Source organism: Caretta caretta, chromosome 18, assembly GCF_965140235.1.
Source record: "Caretta caretta isolate rCarCar2 chromosome 18, rCarCar1.hap1, whole genome shotgun sequence".
NCBI lineage: Eukaryota > Metazoa > Chordata > Testudines > Cheloniidae > Caretta > Caretta caretta.
In genome coordinates this window covers 496211-510227 of record NC_134223.1, presented here as the reverse complement: position 1 = coordinate 510227, position 14017 = coordinate 496211, and the positions used below count along the sequence as shown (strand labels likewise).

At 48.2% G+C, this 14017-nt stretch overlaps 2 protein-coding genes across 46 annotated transcripts in view; both read left to right on the top strand.

Moving 5' to 3' along the window:
- Positions 1-14017, top strand: part of EIF4G3 (eukaryotic translation initiation factor 4 gamma 3) — a 457314-nt gene that overhangs the window by 122162 nt on the left and 321135 nt on the right. The gene's annotated exons all lie outside the window — the stretch shown is intronic.
- On the top strand, positions 11162-12867 carry LOC142069539 (uncharacterized). The gene is made up of 2 exons (XM_075121081.1): positions 11162-11756; positions 12347-12867. Exons 1-2 carry the CDS (start codon positions 11174-11176, stop codon positions 12865-12867), a joined length of 1104 nt encoding a protein of 367 aa, XP_074977182.1. The 5' UTR covers positions 11162-11173.

The following is a 14017-nucleotide window of genomic DNA, read 5'->3' as shown; positions in this document are numbered from 1 at the left end:
CTAAACAATCCCAGTTCCTCTCCTCATAAGTCATGTGTTCCAGACCCTGGCCCACCTTGATTACCATGCACATTGTAGGGAGAGTGGTCACTTTGGATGAGCTGTTACCAGCAGGAGAGTGAGTTTGTGTGTGTATGGGGGTTGGGGGGTGAGAAAACCTGAATTTGTGCTGGAAATGGCCCACCTTGATTATCATGCACATTGTAGGGAGAGTGGTCACTTTGGATGAGCTATTTGCAGCAGGATAGTGAGTTTGTGTATGTGTTTTTTGGAGGGGGGGGCGAGGGGGTGAGAGAACCTGGATTTGTGCAGGAAATGGCCCAACTTGATTATCATGCACATTGTGTAGAGAGTTGTCACTTTGGATGGGCTATTACCAGCAGGAGAGTGAATTTGTGTGTGTGGGGGGTGGAGGGTGAGAAAACCTGGATTTGTGCTGGAAATGGCCCAACTTGATGATCACTTTAGATAAGCTATTACCAGCAGGACAGTGGGGTGGGAGGAGGTATTGTTTCATATTCTCTGTGTGTATATAAAGTCTGCTGCAGTTTCCACGATATGCATCCGATGAAGTGAGCTGTAGCTCACGAAAGCTCATTTTCAAATAAATTTGTTAGTCTCTAAGGTGCCACAAGTACTCCTTTTCTTTTTGCGAATACAGACTAACACGGCTGTTACTCTGAAACTAATCATTTTTGTTGCCCTTCGCTGGACTCTCTCCAATTTATCCACATCCTTCTTGTAGTGTGGGGCCCAAAACTGGACACAGTACTCCAGATGAGGCCTCACCAATGTCGAATAGAGGGGAACGATCACGTCCCTCGATCTGCTCGCTATGCCCCTACTTATACATCCCAAAATGCCATTGGCCTTCTTGGCAACAAGGGCACACTGCTGACTCATATCCAGCTTCTCGTCCACTGTCACCCCTAGGTCCTTTTCCGCAGAACTGCAGCCTAGCCATTCGGTCCCTAGTCTGTAGCTGTGCATTGGGTTCTTCCGTCCTAAGTGCAGGACCCTGCACTTATCCTTATTGAACCTCATCAGATTTCTTTTGGCCCAATCCTCCAATTTGTCTAGGTCCCTCTGTATCCTATCCCTGCCCTCCAGCGTATCTACCACTCCTCCTAGTTTAGTATCATCCGCAAATTTGCTGAGAGTGCAATCCACACCATCCTCCAGATCATTTATGAAGATATTGAACAAAACCGGCCCCAGGACCGACCCCTGGGGCACTCCACTTGACACCGGCTGCCAACTAGACATGAAGCCATTGATCACTACCCATTGAGCCCGACAATCTAGCCAACTTTCTACCCACCTTATAGTCCATTCATCCAGCCCATACTTCTTTAACTTGCTGACAAGAATACCGTGGGAGACCATGTCAAAAGCTTTGCTAAAGTCAAGAAACAATACATTCACTGCTTTCCCTTCATCCACAGAACCAGTAATCTCATCATAGAAGGCGATTAGATTAGTCAGGCATGACCTTCCCTTGGTAAATCCATGCTGACTGTTCCTGATCACATTCCTCCCATGTAAGTGCTTCAGGATTGATTCTTTGAGGACCTGCTCCATGATTTTTCCGGGGACTGAGGTGAGGCTGACTGGCCTGTAGTTCCCAGGATCCTCCTTCTTCCCTTTTTTAAAGATTGGCACTACATTAGCCTTTTTCCAGTCATCTGGGACTTCCCCCGTTCACCACGAGTTTTCAAAGATAATGGCCAATGGCTCTGCAATCACATCCACCAATTCCTTTAGCACTCTTGGATGCAACGCATCCGGCCCCATGTACTTGTGCACGTCCAGCTTTTCTAAGTAGTCCCGAACCACCTCTTTCTCCACAGATGATGCCAACACCAGCAGCAGTGCAGAAGTAAGGGTGGCAATGGGGCACTAAGTCTGCTGTGAAAAGTAATATTGGCAAAGTTTCTTCATAGAATCATAGAATATCAGAGTTGGAAGGCACCTCAGGAGGTCATCTAGTCCAACCCTCTGCTCAAAGCAGGACCAATCCCCAATTTTTGCCCCAAATCCATAAATGGCCACTTCAAGGATTGAACTCACAACCCTGGGTTTAGCAGGCCAATGCTCAAGCCACTGAGCTATCCCTCCCCCCTAGTATTACAGTATCTTAAAAAAAAACACACAACTTTTTTGCTTATAATAATAATTCAGTGAAAATGTGTTTTAGTCTTAATTTAAAAGTGGTGAGAAAAGGTAAATTCATTTTAAACAGTAGGGTGTGGCAAGATGCCCAATGTTAGTATGGTGGGTCCTGTGCTTTTCTTGGCGGGGGCTAAGACGCCATCTCTTGCCCCTGCTTTTGGGCTGCTGAGGTCTCCAATAGTGGCCCGGGAAGGTGGTAGAGGAGGGAAGTAGGGGAGGAGTCTGGGTTTGCTCCTCACTCTGAGCCCCAGCACCTCTCAACCTCTGCAGGTTCTTTCTCCACCCAAGGGGGAAGAGGGTACCTTCAGTCCTTAGATGTTGGGGGAGGAAGTCTCCCTCCCCTGCTGGGGCAGGGTCTCCCTTACTTCAGTTCTCTGGTTTTTCAAAGCTTACAACACACCTCCAAGTTCCAGTCCTTCCTCCTCCTCCCCTGACTGCCTGAATCAGGGGGGTTTTATTAGGTTCCTGACAGGGCTTAATTGACTACAGGTGCTCCAATTAACCTGTAGCAACCCTCCCTAGTCTACAGGGAATCACACCTTAATTAGCCTAGGGCTTATATATTTCCCCTCTACCACTACTCCCTGGCCCTCTTGTATCACAAGGGTTATAAATTTACCATTTATAATAGTGTTAAATATATATTAAAAATCGTGGCTTTAATTTATAATGGGGGATCGCACTCAAAGGCTTGCTGTCTGAAAGGTGTCACCAACACAAAAATTTATAAATTACTGTAATCTCAGCAAGAAGAGTCAGTAAGCTTCAGGCCAGACGAGTTGCATCCGACGGCCGGATGAGTTGCATCCGAGAGTGCTGAAGGAACTGGCAGCTGTGATTGCAGAGCCATTGGCCATTATCTTTGAAAACTCGTGGCGAACCGGGGAAGTCCCGGATGACTGGAAAAAGGCTAATGTAGTGCCAATCTTTAAAAAAGGGAAGAAGGAGGATCCTGGGAACTACAGGCCAGTCAGCCTCACTTCAGTCCCTGGAAAAATCATGGAGCAGGTCCTCAAAGAATCAATCCTGAAGCACTTGCATGAGAGGAAAGTGATCAGGAACAGCCAGCATGGATTCACCAAGGGAAGGTCATGCCTGACTAATCTAATCGCCTTTTATGATGAGATTACTGGTTCTGTGGATGAAGGGAAAGCAGTGGATGTATTGTTTCTTGACTTTAGCAAAGCTTTTGACACGGTCTCCCACAGTATTCTTGTCAGCAAGTTAAGGAAGTATGGGCTGGATGAATGCACTACAAGGTGGGTAGAAAGCTGGCTAGATTGTCGGGCTCAACGGGTAGTGATCAATGGCTCCATATCTAGTTGGCAGCCGGTATCAAGTGGAGTACCCCAAGGGTCGGTCCTGGGGCCGGTTTTGTTCAATATCTTCATAAATGATCTGGAGGATGGTGTGGATTGCACTCTCAGCAAATTTGCGGATGATACTAAACTGGGAGGAGTGGTAGATACGCTGGAGGGGAGGGATAGGATACAGAGGGACCTAGACAAATTGGAGGATTGGGCCAAAAGAAATCTGATGAGGTTCAATAAGGATAAGTGCAGGGTCCTGCACTTAGGACGGAAGAACCCAATGCACAGCTACAGACTAGGGACCGAATGGCTAGGCAGCAGTTCTGCGGAAAAGGACCTAGGGGTGACAGTGGACGAGAAGCTGGATATGAGTCAGCAGTGTGCCCTTGTTGCCAAGAAGGCCAATGGCATTTTGGGATGTATAAGTAGGGGCATAGCGAGCAGATCGAGGGACGTGATCGTTCCCCTCTATTCGACATTGGTGAGGCCTCATCTGGAGTACTGTGTCCAGTTTTGGGCCCCACACTTCAAGAAGGATGTGGATAAATTGGAGAGAGTCCAGCGAAGGGCAACAAAAATGATTAGGGGTCTGGAACACATGAGTTATGAGGAGAGGCTGAGGGAGCTGGGATTGTTTAGCCTGCAGAAGAGAAGAATGAGGGGGGATTTGATAGCTGCTTTCAACTACCTGAAAGGGGGTTCCAAAGAGGATGGCTCTAGACTGTTCTCAATGGTATCAGATGACAGAACGAGGAGTAATGGTCTCAAGTTGCAGTGGGGGAGGTTTAGATTGGATATTAGGAAAAACTTTTTCACTAAGAGGGTGGTGAAACACTGGAATGCGTTACCTAGGGAGGTGGTAGAATCTCCTTCCTTAGAGGTTTTTAAGGTCAGGCTTGACAAAGCCCTGGCTGGGATGATTTAACTGGGAATTGGTCCTGCTTTGAGCAGGGGGTTGGACTAGATGACCTTCTGGGGTCCTTTCCAACCCTGATATTCTATGATTCAGGCTTTGATGTCTGAACCTTCTTATACATTTTCATAAAGAGGCAATGTATTTTTTGTTTACACTCATTCTTACCAAGTTTCTAAATTCTGCTTGAATGAGTGGAAATCAATACCTCCTCCCTTCCCCCAGCACATTTTTTTCTGGGAAAAGTTAGGTTGCATATCTTAGATGTTAAGAGGCTCCATATTTACGATCTAGAAAGGATAAGCCTTCTAGTGCAGGGGTGGGCAAACTATGGCCAATGGGCCACGTCCAATCCGTCAGACCTTTTAATCTGGCCCTCGAGCTCCTGTCAGGGAGCGGGGTCAGGGGCTTGCCCCACTCCGCTCATGCCGTGGCTCCATACAGCTCCCGGAAGCAGCGGCATGTCCCCCCTCTGGCTCCTACACATAGGGTAGCCAGGGGGCTCCGCACACTGCCCCCATCCCAAGCGCTATCTCTGCAACTCCTAATGGCTAGGAAGTGCAGGCAATGGGAGCTGCAGGGGTGTTGCCTGCGGACGGGGCAACACGCAAAGCCCCCTGGTCAGCGCAGTGCCTCCACATAAGAGCCAGAGGGGGGACATGCTGCTGCTTCTGGAAGCTGCGGGGGTGACACCTGCGGACAGGGCAGTGCACAGAGCAGTCTGGCCACGTCTCTGCATAGGAGCTGGAGTGGGGTCATGCTGCTGCTTATGGGAGCCGCTTGAGGTAAGCACCGTCCTGAGCCTGCACCCCTGACTTCCTCTTGTGCCCCTGCCCTAGCCCTGCTCCCCCCACACCCTCCGAATCCCTCGGTCCCAGCCTGGAGCATTCTCCTGCACCCCAAACCCCTCATCCCCAGTCCCACCTCAGCGCATGCACCCTCAGCCAGAGCCCTCCCCCCACCCCCTCCCCCCCGTATCTCACACCCCTGCCCCAGTCCAGAGCCCCCTCCCACACCCTGAACTGATTTCTGGCCCCACCACAGAGCCTGCTGGAGCCCTCACCCCCTCCTGCACCCCAACCCCCAATTTTGTGAGCATTCATGGCCCGCCATACAATTTCCATATCCAGATGTGGCCCTCAGGCCAAAAAGTTTTCCCACCCGTGCTCGAGGGGCTTGTCTATACAATAAGTTACTTTGTGGCTAGCCAGAATGTGAATGAACAACACACCAGCTTGCCATAAGAACGGCCATACTGGGTCTGACCAAAGGTCTATTCAGCCCAGTATCCTGTCTACCAACAGTGGCCAATGCCAGGTGCCCCAGAGGGAGTGAATCTAACTGGTAATGATCTAGTGATCTCTCTCCTGCCATCCATCTCCACCCTCTGTCAGACAGAGTCTAGGGACACCATTCCTTACCCATCCTGGCTAATAGCCATTAATGGACTTAGTCTCCATGAATTTATCCAGTTGTCTTTTAAACCCTGTTATAGTAGTAGCCTTCACAACCTCCTCAGGCAAGGAGTTCCACAGGTTGACTGTGTGCTGAGTGAAGAACTACTTCCTTTTATTTGTTTTAAACCTGCTACCCATTAATTTCATTTGTGGTCCCTAGTTCTTATATTATGGGAACAAGTAAATAACTTTTCCTTATTCACTTTCTCCACACCACTCATGATTTTATAGACCTCTATCATATCGCCCCTTAGTCTCCTCTTTTCCAAGCTGAAAAGTCCTAGCCTCTTTAATCTCGCCTCATATGGGACCCGTTCCAAACCTCTAATCATTTCAGTTGCCCTTTTCTGAACCTTTTCTAATGCCAGTATATCTTTTTTGAGATGAGGAGACCACATCTGTACACAGTATTCAAGATGCGGGCGTACCATGGATTTATATAAGGGCAATAAGATATTCTCCGTCTTTTTCTCTATCCATTTTTTAATGATTCCTAACATCCCGTTTGCTTTTTTGACGACTGCTGCACACTGCGTGGATGTCTTCAGAGAACTATCCATGATGATTCCAAGATCTTTCTCCTGATTGTAGCTAAATTAGCCCCCATCATATTGTATGTATAATTGGGGTTATTTTTTCCAATGTGCATTACTTTACATCCACATTAAATTTTATTTGCCATTTTGTTGCCCAGTCACTTAGTTTTGTGAGAACTTTCTGAAGTTCTTCACAGTCTGCTTTAGTCTTAACTGTCTTGAGCAGTTTAGTATCATCTGCAAACTTTGCCACCTCGCTGTTTATCCATTTCTCCAGATCATTTATGAATAGGTTGTATAGGATCGGTCCTAGGAATGACCCTTGGGGAACACCACTGGTTACCCCTCTCCATTCTGAAAATGTACCATTTATTCCTACCCTTTGTTCCCTTTTAACAAGTTCTCCATCCATGAAAGGATCTTCCCTTTTATCCCATGGCAACTTAATTTATGTAAGAGCCTTTGGTGAGGGACCTTGTCAAAGGCTTCCTGGAAATCTAAGTACACAGTGTCCGCTGGATCCCCCTTGTCCACATGTTTGTTGACCCCCTCAAAGAACTCTAATAAATTAGTAAGACATGATTTCCCTTTACAGAAACTGTGTTGACTTTTGCGCAACAATTTATGTTTTATTCTTTACTATTGTTTCAGCTAATTTGCCCGGTACTGGTGTTAGACTTACTGGTCTGTAATTGCCGGGATCACCACTAGAGCCCTTCTTAAATATTGGCGTTACATTAGCTATCTTCCAGTCATTGGGTACTGTAGCTGATTTAAAGGACATGTTAATAGTTCCGCATTTTCACCTTTGAGTGCTTTCAGAACTCTTGGGTGAATGCCATCTAGTCCTGGTGACTTGTTACTGTTAAGTTTCTCATTAATTCCAAAACCTCCTCTAGCGTCACTTCAATCTGTGACAATTCCTCAGATTTGTCACCTACAAAAGACGGCTCAGGTTTGGGAATCTTCCTAACATCCTCAGTCGTGAAGACTGAAGCAAAGAATTAATTTAGTTTCTCTGTGATGACTTTATCGTCTTTAAGTGCTCCTTTTGTATCTCGATCGTCCAGGGGCCCCACTGGTTGTTTAGCGGGCTTCCTGCTTCTGATGTACTTAAACATTTTTTTATTACCTTTTGAGTTTTTGGCTAGCTGTTCTTCAAACTCCTTTTTGGCTTTTCTTATTACAATTTTACATTCAATTTGGCAGTGTTTATGCTCCTTTCTATTTACCTCACTAGGATTTGACTTCCACTTTTTAAAAGATGCCTTTTTATCTCTCACTGCTTCTTTTACATGGTTGTTAAGCCACGGTGGCTCTTTCTTTAGTTCTTTTACTGTGTTTTTTAATTTGGGGTATACATTTAAGTTGGGCCTCTATTATGGTGACTTTGAAAAGTGTCCATACAGCTTGCAGGGATTTCACTCTAGTCGCTGTACCTTTTTAATTTCTTTTTAACTAACCTCATTTTTGCATAGTTCCCCTTTCTGAAATTAAATGCCACAGTGTTGGGCTGTTGAGGTGTTCTTCCCACCACAGGAATGTTAAATGTTGTTATATTATGGTCACTATCTCCAAGCGGTCCTGTTATAGTTATCTCTTGGACCAGATCATGCTCTCCTCTCAGGACTAGATCGAGAGTTGCCTCTCTCTTTGTGGGTTCCTGTACCAGCTGCTCCAAGAAGCAGTCATTTAAAGTATCGAGAAATATTATCTCTGCATTTCAGCCTGAGGTGACATGTACCCAGTCAATATGGGGATAATTGAAATCCCCCACTATTATTGAGTTTTTTATTTTGATAGCCTCTCTAATCTCCCTTAGCATTTCATCATCACTATCACTGTCCTGTTCACTTGGTCGATAATAGATCCCTACTGTTATTCTTATTAGAGCATGGAATTACTATCCATAGAGATTCAATGGAACACGTGGATTCATTTAAGATTTTTATTTCATTTGATTCTGCATTTTCTGTCACAGATATTGCCACTCCCCTCCCTCCCCCCGCACAACCTGTTCTGTCCTTCCGATATATTTTTTACTCCAGAATGATTGTGTCCCATTGATTGTCCTCACTCCACCGGGTTTCTGTGATGCCTATTATATCAATATCCTCCTTTAACATGAGGCACTCTAGTTCACCCATCTTATTATTTAGACTTCTACCATTTGTGTACAAGCACATTAAAAATTTGTCACTGTTTATTTGTCTGCCCTTTTCTGATGTGTCAGATTCTTTATGTGAATGTTTCTCGTCTGATTTGACCAATACTTTGTCCTCTTTCATCCCACTCACCATGTGTTGCTGTCATAACACAGTGAAAGTCCTGGAGTGCAGTTTAGTGGTTTGTAGTATATGAAGGCCCACTCCAGGACTGTGACTGCACTATATCATTGTCCACATGGTGAATTACTGTGCAGCAAGCTGTTGCAGTGTAGATTCACAGCCAGGCTTGCTGTGCAGTAAATTGCCATGTAAACATGACTTGGTGTCACAGAGTGTTGGGGAGTCAGGGCCCTGCACCCCCTCCCCCCACTTCCTGTGATTTACCGTGACTCTCAGCCAGCCAGTAAAACAGAAGCTGTATTAGGTAACAGGAACACAGTCAAAAACAGAGCTTGTAGGTACCGAAAACAGGACCCCTCAGTCAGGTCCATCTTGGGGGGTGGGGAGCCCAGACCCAGGTTCTAGGCCTCCCCCTGTCTCCCTAGCCAGCTCCAAACTGAAACTTCCTCCAGCAATCTCACCCAGCCACACCCTCCGGCTCCTCCTCCAGCCTTTGTCCAGTTTCCCGGGCAGAAGGCGTCACCTGGCCCCAACCACCTCCTGGGCTCAGGTTATGTGCTGGCCGTCAAGTATCATCCCTCAGTGAAGTCACACCCTTATATCCTACCATCATCTAGTATTAATGGAGACAGTAAAACTAGTAAAACTCCCATGCAACATCAGGTTAATACTCCCTATTCTGTCACATCTCTACCCCCTTCAAGACTGAACTGAGCGGGGTCACTCTAACCAGTGTCCTGGGGAAGTTCAGACTCCCCTTTCTGGGACAATGCATCAGCTATCATGTTGGTATTCCCCTTCACATGGACTAGCTCCATATCATAATCCTGCAGGAGCAGGTTCCACCTCAGGAGCTTGGCATTGGCTCCTTTCATTTGGTGTAGCCAGGTCAGGAGGGAGTGGTCAGTGTGCACAGTTAAGTGTCGCCCAAATAGATATGGCTGTAGTTTCTTAAGGGCCCATACCATATCCAGGCATTCCTTCTCTATGGCCGTGTAGTTTTGCTCCCGAGGTAACAACTTCTTGCTCAAGTCTCTCCCCCTTTTCATCAACCTGCATTAACACCACACCCAGCCCCGTGTCTGAGGCGTCTGTGAACACCATAAAGGGCTTGCCAAAGTCTAGGTTTACCAGAATTGGGCCACTGACCAGAGCCGCCTTCAGCTCACAGAGAGCCTTCTGGCACTGCTTGGTCCAGACCACCTTGTCTGGCTTTCCCTTCTTGCATAACTCAGTGAAGGGGGCGGCTAGGGAGCTAAAGTGTGACACAAATCTTTTATAATTCCCTGCCATCCCAATAAAGGCTTGTACCTGCTTTTTGGTTTGGGGAGCGGGCCAGTCTCTGATGGCCTCCACCTTGGCTGGTTCTGGCTTTAGGCAGCCACTTCCCACCCCGTGGCCCAGGTAAGATACCTCGGCCATCCCCACCTTGCACTTATCAGCTTTTATGGTCAGCCCAGTACTTGTTTAACCTGGGACACATGGTCCTCCCAGGTTTGGCTGAAGACACAGATGTCATCAATGTACACCACAGCAAAACTCTCCGTCCCCCTCAGTAGCTGATCCACCAGGCGCTGGAAGGTGGCTGGCACTCCCTTGAGGCTGAAAGGCAGGGTCAGGAACTCAGAGACCCAGAGGGGTGATAAAGGCAGATTTCAGTCTGGCATCTGCTTCCAGTGGCACTTGCCAGTAGCCCTTTGTCAGATCCACAGTGGTAAGGTGGTGAGCTCCTCCCAGCTTGTCTAGGAGCTCGTCAAACCTGGGCATGGGGTAGGCATTAGACACTGTGATGGCATTAAGCTTCTGATAGTCCACACAGAACCGGGTTGACCCGTCCTTTTTGGGGACCAGCACCACCGGCGAGGCCCAAGGGCTGGAATATGGCTGGATCACCCCCAAAGCCAGCACTGACCTCTCTTTCCAGGTCCTTAGCAGTTTTCCCTGTGACTCGGAAGGGGGAGCATCTTATAGAAGGATGCGATCCTGTCTCCACCTGGTGGACAGTCAGATTAGTGAGTCCAGGCTGGTTGGAAAACAGCTGTCGGTAGAAATGCAGCACCCCTCTGGCTAACCCCTGCCCAGAAAGCTGAGATCAATCAGAGAGGGGAATTGTTTCCAGGGAGTAGCCAGCTCCTGTCTTAGCCCTGGTCTACACTAGGACTTTAGGTCGAATTTAGCAGCGTTAAATCGATGTAAACCTGCACCCGTCCACACAATGAAGCCCTTTATTTCGACTTAAAGGGCTCTTAAAATCGATTTCCTTACTCCACCCCTGACAAGTGGATTAGCACTTTAATCGACGTTGCCGGCTCGAATTTGGGGTACTGTGGACACAATTCGATGGTATTGGCCTCCGGGAGCTATCCCAGAGTGCTCCATTATGACCGCTCTGGACAGCACTCTCAACTCAGATGCACTGGCCAGGTAGACAGGAAAAGAACCGCGAACTTTTGAATCTCATTTCCTGTTTGGCCAGCGTGGCAAGCTGCAGGTGACCATGCAGAGCTCATCAGCACAGGTGACCATGATGGAGTCCCAGAATCGCAAAAGAGCTCCAGCATGGACCGAACGGGAGGTACGGGATCTGATCGCTGTTTGGGGAGAGGAATCCGTGCTATCAGAACTCCGTTCCAGTTTTCGAAATGCCAAAACCTTTGTGAAAATCTCCCAGGGCATGAAGGACAGAGGCCATAACAGGGACCCGAAGCAGTGCCGCGTGAAACTGAAGGAGCTGAGGCAAGCCTACCAGAAAACCAGAGAGGCGAACAGCCGCTCTGGGTCAGAGCCCCAAACATGCCGCTTCTATGATGAGCTGCATGCCATTTTAGGGGGTTCAGCCACCACTACCCCCGCCGTGTTGTTTGACTCCTTCAATGGAGATGGAGGCAATACGGAAGCAGGTTTTGGGGACGAAGAAGATGAGGAGGAGGAGGAGGTTGTAGATAGCTCACAGCAAGCAAGCGGAGAAACCGGTTTTCCCGACAGCCAGGAACTGTTTCTCACCCTAGACCTGGAGCCAGTACCCCCCGAACCCACCCAAGGCTGCCTCCTGGACCCAGCAGGTGGAGAAGGGACCTCTGGTGAGTGTACCTTTTAAAATACTATACATGGTTTAAAAGCAAGCATGTGAAAGGATTACTTTGCCCTGGCATTTGCGGTTCTCCTAGATGTAGTCCTAAAGCCTTTGCAAAAGGTTTCTGGGGAGGGCAGCCTTATTGCGTCCTTCATGGTAGGACACTTTACCACTCCAGGCCAGTAACACGTACTCGGGAATCATTGTAGAACAAAGCATTGCAGTGTATGTTTGCTGGCATTCAAACAACATCCGTTCTTTATCTCTCTGTGTTATCCTCAGGAGAGTGAGATCTAATTCATGGTCACCTGGTTGAAATAGAGTGCTTTTCTTCAGGGGACACTCAGAGGAGCCCATTCCTGCTGGGCTGTTTGCCTGTGGCTAAACAGAAATGTTCCCCGCTGTTAGCCACATGGAGGGGGGAAGGTTGAGGGGGTAGTCACGCGGTGGGAGGAGGCAAAATGCGACCTTGTAACGAAAGCACATGTGCTATGTATGTAATGTTAACAGCAAGGTTTACCCTGAAAGAGTGTAGCCACTGTTCTATAAAATGGTGTCTTTTTAAATACCGCTGTCCCTTTTTTTTTTCTCCACCAGCTGCATGTGTTTCAATGATCACAGGATCTTCTCCTTCCCAGAGGCTAGTGAAGCTTAGAAAGAAAAAAAAAAGCACTCGCGATGAAATGTTCTCCGAGCTCATGCTGTCCTTCCACACTGAGAGAGCACAGACGAATGCGTGGAGGCAAATAATGTCAGAGTGCAGGAAAGCACAAAATGACCGGGAGGAGAGGTGGCGGGCTGAAGAGAGTAAGTGGCGGGCTGAAGACAGGGCTGAAGCTCAAACGTGGCGGCAGCGTGATGAGAGGAGGCAGGATTCAATGCTGAGGCTGCTGCAGGACCAAACCAGTATGCTCCAGTGTATGGTTGAGCTGCAGCAAAGGCAGCTCGAGCACAGACTGCCACTGCTGCCCCTCTGTAACCAACCGCCCTCCTCCCCAAGTTCCATAGCCTCCACACCCAGACGCCCAAGAACGCGGTGGGGGGGCCTCCGGCCAACCAGCCACTCCACCACAGAGGATTGCCCAAAAAAAAGAAGGCTATCATTCAATAAATTTTAAAGTTGTAAACTTTTAAAGTGCTGTGTGGCATTGTCCTTCCCTCCTCCACCACCCCTCCTGGGCTACCTTGGTAGTCATCCCCCTATTTGTGTGATGAATGAATAAAGAATGCATGAATGTGAAGCAACAATGACTTTATTGCCTCTGCAAGCGGTGATTGAAGGGAGGAGGGGCGGGTGGTTAGCTTACAGGGAAGTAGAGTGAACCAAGGGGCGGGGGGTTTCATCAAGGAGAAACAAACAGAACTTTCACACCGTAGCCTGGCCAGTCATGAAACTGGTTTTCAAAGCTTCTCTGATGCGTACCGCGCCCTCCTGTGCTCTTCTAACCGCCCTGGTGTCTGGCTGCGTGTAACCAGCAGCCAGGCGATTTGCCTCAACCTCCCACCCCGCCATAAACATCTCCCCCTTACTCTCACAGATATTGTGGAGCACACAGCAAGCAACAGTGGGAATATTGGTTTCGCTGAGGTCTAAGCGAGTCAGTAAACTGCGCCAGCGCGCCTTTAAACGTCCAAATGCACATTCTACCACCATTCTGCACTTGCTTAGCCTGTAGTTGAACAGCTCCTGACTACTGTCCAGGCTGCCTGTGTACGGCTTCATGAGCCATGGCATTAAGGGGTAGGCTGGGTCCCCAAGGATACATATAGGCATTTCAACATCCCCAACAGTTATTTTCTGGTCTGCGAATAAAGTCCCTTCCTGCAGCTTTTGAAACAGACCAGAGTTCCTGAAGATGCGAGCATCATGCACCTTTCCCGGCCATCCCACGTTAATGTTGGTGAAACGTCCCTTGTGATCCACCAGAGCTTGCAGCTCTATCGAAAAGTACCCCTTGCAGTTTATGTACTCGGCGGCTTGGTGCTCCGGTGCCAAGATAGGGATATGGGTTCCGTCTATAGCCCCACCACAGTTAGGGAATCCCATTGCAGCAAAGCCATCCACTATGACCTGCACATTTCCCAGGGTCACTACCCTTGATATCAGCAGATCTTTGATTGCGTGGGCTACTTGCATCACAGCAGCCCCCACAGTAGATTTGCGCACTCCAAATTGATTCTCAACTGACCGGTAGCTGTCTGGCGTTGCAAGCTTCCACAGGGCTATCGCCACTCGCTTCTCAACTGTGAGGGCTGCTCTCATCTTGG

Bases quoted from the DNA above. Each gene is read 5' to 3' on its own strand.
- LOC142069539 (XM_075121081.1), top strand. From the start codon at position 11,174: ATGCAGAGCTCATCAGCACAGGTGACCATGATGGAGTCCCAGAATCGC. The intron at 11,757-12,346 runs GTGAGTGTACCT...TTTCTCCACCAG, and splicing joins AGGTGGAGAAGGGACCTCTG to CTGCATGTGTTTCAATGATC.